Below are 10,671 nucleotides of genomic sequence, written 5' to 3'. Positions count from 1 at the left end.
TACAAAGTTGTCAAAGAAATATATCCCGCGCTTTAAAAGGGTGAGTCAAAATCTAATTTATTTATACTATTAAAAAAAAAAGTCATATGAAGTTTTCATGTGTGATTTTTTTTTTAATTTAGACCTAATAAAATATTTCAAGAATATCCTTTTATGATCCATTTTAATGTATCAAAGCATTGAGAAGCTTTAGTTCAATGTATATAGGTTCATCAAATGTAGATGTATATTTTATATCAATGAAAATTATGATTCATGATTTAAAACTATAAGTTTTTTTTTTAATTTGACACACATCATCCTTATACAATTTTGAATATACTTGGGTATAACATTTAGGTGAATACAATATTTAGTATGTTTATGATTTTTAAAACTATAATAATAGAAGTTATGAATTTTTTATCTGTAAATTTTTTTTTGGATCATCCCATAAAAATTTATCAAATGTATGTTTTTATTTACCTAATAATATGCTAACAATTAATTCTTATGTAACTAAACTTAAATATAAATGAAGTTATTACACAAACTTGCATACAAATTTTAAACTTGAAATATTAAAATATTAAAATATTAATATAAAATATTTAATAAATATATTATCTACGATAGTTTTCAACAACAAAACTTAAATATGACTCTATGTGCTATAAAAATTTATTCATTAATGTATGCTCCGTTGTTTATATGACGCCTAAAATTACGAAATATCTAATACAAAATCATTTATACAATTTCAAAAGAAAATAATTATAATCAATCAGTTTAATATCTAACAAATCAGTTGCTATCTAGATATTCTAAGCACATACTATACTAATATCTATCCTATTAACTGAAATCATAAAAGAAAATCATATACATTAAAATTTATTTAGATATCATCATATATTCATAAAACCTAAAATGAAAACTATATATGTATACTTTCAACTAAATCTACAAAACATCATATTCTCATACTCATGTCTCTCAACATGTTTATCCTAATATTTAGAGTTTTATATTTATTTATTTTCAAAATGATTTGGAGTAACATCTATAATATTTTTTTAATCAAAGACATTTTGTAGTAATAATTTTAATTAAATCACATGAAAATAAATTATAGAATTCGAAGATAACAACAAACTATTTACAACTAGTCACAAATTTTTGGGTTTGCAAAAAAATCATAAATTTTTGGGATGTAAATGTAAATCTTTTCTATAAATAAAACTCGTGCGGATGTAACGATCAAAGATCTAGTTAATTTTTATCTTCACCTTTTTTATGTTTTGCATATTATTTTTGGTTTACGCATTTTAAACAATAAAAACATCTCAGTTGTTGACGATTAATAAATAAACTCTAATCGATCGCTCTTAACGGCGATCCAACAGTGCATGACCTATAATTTCTTTCGCTACACACCCTATAAAAATTATAGAAAAAATATAAAATTTATACACATGATATTTATAACGTTTAAATGGTCAATTGCTAGAAGTATTTGAATAACGTTTAGAATTTACAACATTTGCTTTTTTTCCTCTAAAGATTCCAAGGTGATCGACCACCCATGAAGATAGTAAAAGCGACTCAATAACCAACCAACCAACCAACCAAGAAATATATGACATTTATGTTACCTGTATTGTTTATACTTTATAGGGTTTTACTGTATATACATTAACTAGCAGGCGCAAGAAGCATATATCCACCAAATCAATCACAAAAGACGCAGGTTTCCATAAGTGGCAAGAGGCTTCTCAGCCATCAGTCATCACCAATTGCTTTTCAACTTAGCTTACTAGGAGAGTGACTATCGCTCCTTCACAACCACCAAACCTCACATCATCTCTCGACGTGGACATCGACTATGGACGATCACTATATAGTGCTTTCATTTTATTCTTAAATATTTTGATTTGAGGGATTAAATACAACTTAATAAATATACATTTTCATAAATTTTATCTAATTAAGCGGACGAAACAATAAGCTCAACCAATGGATTTCAAATAATTGATGGGAGTTAACAGTTCAACCAGAAAATTCTGCAAAGCCATTATTTAGATTAAACTACAAAAAACTAGTCTTTACTTATTGCTGTACTTTAGCCCCCTATTATTAGGGTATGAATGGTGATCAGGGAACGGCGAGGAATAATGCGTTCCCTAACGTTCCTGAAAAAAATCACAATTCACAAGGAATAATAATTTCCTCTCACTTCCTTTCATTTTTTTTTGTAGAGAATTAAAGAACAAAAGTATTCCTTGTTAAAAGTGATAAGGAACAACCATTCATTTTCATTCCTGCTATTTTATTCCCTAACATTCCTTTTTAATTTGTTCCTCTTATTTTCCGAATGGTCACCAGTCAGACCTTAATGTTTTGCTTTGCTTCTTGCATTAATCTTCAGCCCGCAGAAGCTTAAGAGAACTATCTCCAACCACGACCAAAATACTCGGCCTTGATGAGACAATCGATCACTTTAAGAACAAGATATAAATAAAATATAGTAATAATTTATGACAAATTTAGTAGGATAGCTTTTTCTAAATTTTTGTTACAAAAATAGTTCTTAGTGAGAAAAAAGACAAAAATAAATTTTATAAAGAATAAAAATGCATTTATACCCTAGAGTTAACTAATTTATATTTAGGGTTTAGAGTTAAGAGGTGTGAAGTTTTGAGGATAGAGTTTCAAATTTTAAAAAATAAATATTAAAATTTTTAAAATAAAAATAAATTATTTTGGTCATTTTCTTTATAGAAAGTTATTTTTGTGACAAGAACTTAAAAATAGCTATTTGAGAGAATTGCCCATAATTTATCCAACTAATAAAGCATAGTAGTTACTTTAAGTGTAATCCATTACTAGGTGTCTTCCTGCACCATGTGCAGTAAAAAAAGTTTAAAATATTTTTTAACAGGTAAATATAAATTATATTTTAAAATAAAATTTTATTAATATTGTAAATTTTTGTCTTCGTATCAATATTTTAATATAAATTTGATTAATTAAACATAAAAAATATATTTAAGAATATGCATGTATATATTTGAAATTATAATCTTAGATAGATTTTTTATCTATTTATTTTAATTAAATATATTAAATACATTTGTAAAAGTTGCATAATTACTAAAAACATAAAATTAAATAATACTTATAAAATCTGTAGATATATAAGAAAATAATGATTTTACGATTAAATTTTTATAATTTTCTAAAAAAATTGTATATATTTTTGAAATTTTTAGTAATAAAATTGTATAATTAAAAAATATATAATTAAATTATATTTCGAAATTTATAATGCCATATTTGTATATATTTATTTTAATGATGATTTATGAGTTATTTACATATCTAAAAACAAATTTGAAAATATAAATTGACATTAAATGTAATATATGAGTTATTACGATATTTTAAAAAGTTTACCAAAAATATAAATTAAAATTAAATGCAATTGCCCAAAATCTATCTATTTATTTTAATTAAATATATTAAGTACATTTGTAAAAGTTTCATAATTACCAAAAATTAAAATTAAACAATATTTATAAAATTTGTAGATATATAAGAAAATAATGATTTTACGATTAAATTTGTATAATTTTCTAAAAAAATTGTATACATTTTTGAAAATTTTAGTAATAAATTTGTATAATTTAAAAATATATAATTAAATTATATTTCGAAATTTATAATGTCATATTTGAATATATTTATTTTAATGATGATTTATGAGTTAATCCCATATTCTAAAACAATTTCCAAAAATATAAATTGACATTAAATGTAATATATGAGTTATTATCATATTTTATAAAGTTTACCAAAAGTATAAATTAACATTAAATACAATTGTCCACATCATATTAAGCTATAAGACATGTCATCAATTTCAGTAGCCACGTCATATTTGTTTTGTGAAATTAATTGTAGAAATGACATGTGGCAAAATCACTTCACAAATATAGTCTAGGGAAATTTATAATGCCAGATTTGAATATATTTTATTTTAATGATGATTTATGAGTTATTCCCATATCTAAAAAAAATCCGAAAATATAAATTGACATTAAATGTAATATATGAGTTATTACGATATTTTAAAAAGTTTACCAAAAATATAAATTAAAATTAAATGCAATTGTCTAAAATCTATCTATTTATTTTAATTAAATATATTAAGTACATTTGTAAAAGTTGCATAATTACCAAAAATTAGAATTAAACAATATTTATAAAATTTGTAGATATATAAGAAAATAATGATTTTACGATTAAATTTATAAAATTTTCTAAAAAAATTGTAAACATTTTTGAAAATTTTAGTAATAAATTATATAATTTAAAAATATATAATTAAATTATATTTCGAAATTTATAATGTCATATTTGAATATATTTATTTTAATGATGATTTATGAGTTATTCTCATATTCTAAAAAAAAGTTTCAAAAATATAAATTGACATTAAATATAATATATGAATTATTACTATATTTTATAAAGTTTACCAAAAGTATAAATTAACATTAAATGCAATTGTCCATGTCATATTAAGCTATAAGACATGTCATCAATTTTAGTAGCCACATCATATTTGTTTTCTGAAATTGATTTTAGAAATGACGTGTAACAAAATCACTTTGCAAATATAGTCTACATGTTACAATATAGTCAATTTCGAAATTAAATCTTAGCATCGAAAAAATAACATTCAAATCTGGTGGATTCTACGTGGCTCGTATGTGTGGATCCTTTGAACATTTATCTCTTCAATGATTCTTCTACATGAATAGTGCCATAGTGGTGAGTGGTGACTATTCTGGTGTTTGACCTTTTTCTTGGTATTCTTATATAAACATTTTGGTACCGGAATATAGTGAATGGTAGATAGTGCACATGTGACATGTATACCGACCAATTTTCTAGTTTTCTTTGTATACGTACGGTATACCAAATGATTTTTCTTGTTTTGATAAAGTATCGCACATCAGTTCTATATTTGTAAATAAAAAAACATTATTATGTATTGGTCATGAATCTTTTGTTCTTTTGAAAATCGTAAAGATACACGCAAACATGGTTGCAATTGCAGTGTGATAGACGTGGGTGGACGTTTGGATATTCAGTTTTGCTCGGTTTTAGTCTGGTCTGGATCTTCGGGTTTTAGAGAATTAGACATCTTTAAGTACTTGTAAATTTTTTTATTCGGTTTTGGATCGGTTTCTCTCGGTAACATGTGTCAGCTTTCTATAGACAACTATAAATACCAACACTAACTGATAACTATTGTCAATACATTTGGGGTTAGTCTTTGGGCAAGGCCGGTTGAAGACCAGGGGCCAGCGGTGCACCGAAAGTCCATTGCTGGAGGGGGCCCATAATTTTTTTTTATTGTAGTAGTACAATTTTTTTAATGTAAAATATACATATAACATTTTTTTAATAAAACGAAATTAATAAATCTAACTTTATGGAAACACAATCTTATTCATGTTAATCTGTTTACATTTTTACCAATTATAATTAATATTAAAATATTATAATCAACATTTATGTGAGCTTATTAGGCATGAATATATTTCATCAAGACGTCTTCTTTTCTTCTAAAAAATGTTCATATTTCCATTAACGATACAATTGTAAAATATCTCAAATTCGTTCATTCTTCAAGGATTCTTGCATAATTGATTAGTTTTTGTAAGTGATCTTTAAAATTTTGTTTACTATCATGTTTTTTGTTTATAGATCACTAATTTTTTTGGTAGAGCAGAATATTTTTTTTTTGTTTCTAAAACCTAGAATTGTTTTTGTTTTTTTGTTTCAGGTTTCCATTTCACTTTCAACTTCATCAATTCAGTTTCTGGTTCTTAAATCCAGGTCTATTTTTCCTTTTACTCAACTTTGAAAAATTAACTTGACCTTGAAGCAGGACCGGCTAAAAAATATTATAGTTTGAAAGTTTTTGTAGAAGCAAATGATCTGGTTCTCAATAAAAAAGAAGCTATAAAAAAAGCAAAAGTGTTTTATTATTCTGGTTGTGCTTACCTTTTCAAATGAAAACGATTTTATTTTACCTTGTAATTACAATATCAAATTTTCAATTTCATCTCGTAAATGTCTTTTTTTTTTTTTTTTGCCCCAGAGCCTGTAAAAGGTTTGAGTCGACCCTGTTTTTGGGCTTGGGCTGCATATTTGGGCATAACAGGCAGCAAGTGAGTAGCCGATTCTACTCGTCTTGTCTCATCTCTCTCACTGTTTGTTAAGAGATGGTGACTTGTGTATATGTTTCGCAATAGTGAATGTCAATTTTTTTTTAAGGATTGTTCAGAAACTAACAAGGATATGATATCTGATGTAAAGTTCTTAGTTATCAAAAGAGCTGCAGATGAGATGCAGCTGCCAACATTGTCAAGCAGAAAATTTTGCAAGTCTTAAGCTTACTTTTTCAAGGAGACTAAGTATGTTGACTCGCACAAACTTTTTTTTCTCATTTCTGAACAACTTCAGTGAAAAAGCCTATCAAGACACTGAAGCTGCATGTTTCAATATAGTCTTTGTGTTCTTATGACATTACATCAGTTGCCAAAAAAATTTGTAGAGAAACTCTTAAACAGAACAAGTGACCTCCCGACCTAAAATGCTAATGTCAGTCTCTTTTGTTCGCATCTTCTGGTTAGTTTCTCTGTCTCTACCTCTTCTTGCATCAAGCACCAAATGTTGCCTGAACGTTGTGATGAAGGCCTCTACTCTCTCGTTCAGCTCCTCGTTTGATAACCTCCCTGGCTCAAACTCAGCTTCTTTTTCATGAAAGTCTACTGAATCCTTGTGAAGCAAGCAATCTTTCACAGTTTCCTCGGACTCGGGACAAACACTTTTCGTCTCCTCCACGATACAGTTCTTGATAACTTCCTTAGGCTCCACGACAACGGAACAAGCTGGTTCCTCCACTCCCCTTGTCTTCTTGGCCTTCTTACTCTTCCTCAACGTACCTCTTCGACGAGCCTTGAAATTGTGATGAGTTTCGCCGCAAATAGGACGAGTCGATGTGAAGTAAACGGCTAAGAGGACGAGGTTGAGGAGTAGAAACACTAACGAACGCCATTGTTCGATTAAATAAGAAATAGAGTAGAAATGTTTTAGACAAGCCATAGAGAGAACAAAAAATGCAGTCAACAGCGACGTACACATGTTCTCTTCCTCCACTCTAAGGTCTCTCTTCATCACCATTATTATCTCTCTGTCTCTTTCTTTCTATGGTCTGTTTCTTTCTTCTTCCGATCCACGAAGCTGAGATTCTTATACGAAAATATTTCAAGATTCCTAAAGGTGGGTCCGATTCTGGAAGACAGAAATGGCGAACAGAAAGAACAAAATGAAAAGACAGGAGAAGAGGAAGCAGAGGAGGTGTAGGAGACAAGAACAGGCATGCCCTCTTCATATCTAGTTTTTATTACAGACAATGTATTATTACTTTCTTCTCAGGCTTTTCTGATTTCATCTGTTTTTTTTTTTCCTGCTTTTCCTTGGGGACCATTCTTCCTTAAAACAATCATTATCAACTTCTACTTTACATAAATGTCTTTCAATTTTTTTTTTTTGAAATATGCTAATTTAATCTACACATCAAATAAAGATTTTTCAACCTTAATGTTTAACATAAATAAATTGGTTTATAATCAATTATTGAAATTTACATCTTTATAGATACATGCAATAGCTCACAATGAACATTATATATATGAAAAGTTTTTTTTTTTGCCTATTGGGTTATATTTTCTTAGTGAACAGAAAAACCAGAGAAGTGTTAGTTACTCAAAGTTCTGTGTTCAATGGGGAACCGCATGCTAAGCAGGGAAATGTAATAGTTTTCGCAGAAACTGGGAATTATGTAAACAAATGATATTTTTGAGTTGATTTTTAAAAATAACTATTGAATATTATAAGTTTATAACACTCCATCAGGAATATTTCGATTAAACCTACAAAAAACAATAATTAAAACAAATTACACGCCTGCTGCTCTGACTTGTTTATTCCTTCACAGCAGTGTGGCCCCATGTTTGCTCGTCTTTCCAATATACATAATAACAACTTTGGTTCCCCGAATTCAAATGACTCAAGAACATTGGGTTTTCACATTTAAGTGGAAATAAACAAATAAGGAGCTGAAAATGGTTTCCCTTTATAGTACTAACACCAACCGTCGAAATGCTTTTCATTTCACTTTCAGCCGATATAGGGCATATCAAAGAAAAAAAAATGTTTTCAATTTTTTTTTACTAAATTTAAATGTATACACTCAGATTTGACACCATGACCTTAAACATGCATACGCAAACAATTACCAATAGATAGACGTTTTTACGTTTTTTATCGTTTCACGTTCAAGATCATATGCAATGAGCTTCGATCCAGAACAAAGTTAATGTTGAGAGAGAAGCAAGTATCTACAACATCTTGACTAGGATTCAAACTCTTAACAACAACCTTTTGAACAGAGATTGTTTCTTCTCTTCCTTGTTCACAACATGTAACTCACTGTAAAGCATTTGGTTTCTCCAGTTTGTGGAATCATGTAAAACCAAAACTTAAAGTCTTTAAACATACATTCGGGCTGGGCTATTTCCATCAAATAGGCTGGGTTATTTAAAAGACAGCGGGCCTTAAAACTTTAGAAAATGTCAGAGTTGGTGATGTGGAACTATCAATTAAATTGCAATTATGCCTTTTTGCCATTTTGGTCAATTTCACTATTTGAACACACAATTTTCAGCTGGTTAATCATAATTCAACTATTTACGAACATTATTTTAATAGTCTTACATATGAATATTGTGCAAATCCTAGTTTAATACTAGCAATATATAAGTTTTGTGTTTGGTCTATGAGAACACTTGAGTGATAGCTACAATTAGTTTAAAGGAGGTTGGTCAATAAAGGAAGGCCATTGGATGAGAGAATATTTTGCTAAGATTTTGTTTTTGGATGGTCGTATGATTACCAGAGCAATTGTGATCATGTATAGGTAGGTTAGTTAAAAACTATTTAAGAAGAAACAACAATATCATTGAAAATTTCCTACTTGTTTAATTTAAAATTGCACATTTGACCACACCAAACCCATACAGACGTAGAACCCAATTTGCTGTCACCAAAAGGTCTACGGTGACAACACACACGCATGTAAATACAGTAATAGTATTAAACTATTGATTATCAAAGATACAGATGCATTATGCATTTCTATCAGTTGATGTTTGTAATCTTTTTGTTTTATATCGTTTTGAGTGTAAGCAAAGTTAATATTGCAAAAAGGTGATTTCGAGGTCATACCAGAAATACCACAAGTTGTTCATAAGCTTAACTTAAGGTGTGGAATCTCTTAATATTGGAAAGTTAGGTATGTATATGCAATTTACTTGAAAAATGTCATCTTACAAAAAAAAAAAAATTACTTGAAAAATGTTGGTTGAGATTGAAATCAGTGTTGATGTATAAAAAAGGATACAACTAAAACTATTTAAAATATCAAGAGAGCAGATACTTACTTGATTTTGCAGTCAATAAACCTCTTATATATTAAAATAGAAGTCATGATTTCTTTCATGTGTAATTTTTTTAAATTTGGACCATCACTTAAAAATCATATTAAATGTATTTTATTAAGACTAATAATACATAGAATCTTTAAAATACTTTAATCATCATATCTTTTGATATCTTTTTATTTCAAATATAAATATATTTATTTTGAAATTCCAGAAAATCTGTTTTAAAAGATTTTTACAAGATCTTTATTTTTGAAATTATATTTAAATATTTTCACTAATTTTGAAATTAGTTTGAAATATTATTATACATTAATAAATTCAGTAATCGTTAATAAAATGAAAAATAAAAAATTCTGTAATACTTTATATATTATATAATCATAATCAATCATATTAAAAGAAAATTATTATATTGAATTAAATATAATAAAAATTAGAAATTTTATATATTTTATTTTCGTAAGTATAATATATTTATCTTCAAAATAAAATCTAATATGTTGGTAAGATGAGTTAACATTAGCAAACTATATAATACATGTATACAAAATAACATGTATTTCTTTAAAGCTTATAATATAAAATCTTTGTAACTACTTTAATCATAATATATTTCTATTTTAAATATAATATAATACATATTTATATATTATATTTTAAAAATTCTAATAAATCTGTGCAAAAATATTTTAACAATAATTTAATGTATTTTAAGTTATTGTTTATAAAATGTAGAATAAATAAATTATATCATACTTTATCTACTTTATAGTCATGATCATGTTAAAATACAATTATTATACTTAAATAAATATGATAAAAGTATATTCAATTGATAAATTTATAAATTTTATTTTCATAAATATATATTATTTATTTTAAAAATAAAATATGATGATAGAACGGCATAAAATTAGCAAACCATATAATACATGTCTAAAAATTAACATATCTTAAACTACTTTTGTATATACAATAATATATTATCTAAAATGAATAAGCATAAAAATATTAATAAAAATTAAAAAGAAATACAGCTTTGAAATATGGGTCAGAATTTAGCATAAATTAAATACAAAATAATTTTCAAATATGTTTTCTCATGAAT

The 10,671-nt window shown here is 26.6% G+C and overlaps 1 protein-coding gene across 1 annotated transcript; it reads right to left on the bottom strand.

Annotated features, from left to right (window-relative positions):
• Window positions 1-6,475: 6,475 nt before the first annotated feature.
• On the bottom strand, window positions 6,476-9,470 carry LOC106370157. The gene has a single exon (XM_048771576.1). The coding sequence runs from the start codon at window positions 7,237-7,239 to the stop codon at window positions 6,619-6,621; it is 621 nt and encodes a 206-aa protein (XP_048627533.1). The 5' UTR covers window positions 7,240-9,470; the 3' UTR covers window positions 6,476-6,618.
• Between the last annotated feature and the right edge of the window lie 1,201 nt (window positions 9,471-10,671).

Source organism: Brassica napus, unplaced genomic scaffold, assembly GCF_020379485.1.
Source record: "Brassica napus cultivar Da-Ae unplaced genomic scaffold, Da-Ae ScsIHWf_1206;HRSCAF=1726, whole genome shotgun sequence".
In the NCBI taxonomy this organism is placed as follows: Eukaryota; Viridiplantae; Streptophyta; class Magnoliopsida; order Brassicales; family Brassicaceae; genus Brassica; species Brassica napus.
Note: the sequence above shows the minus strand (reverse complement) of the source record. Positions and strands in the feature narration are given on the sequence as shown.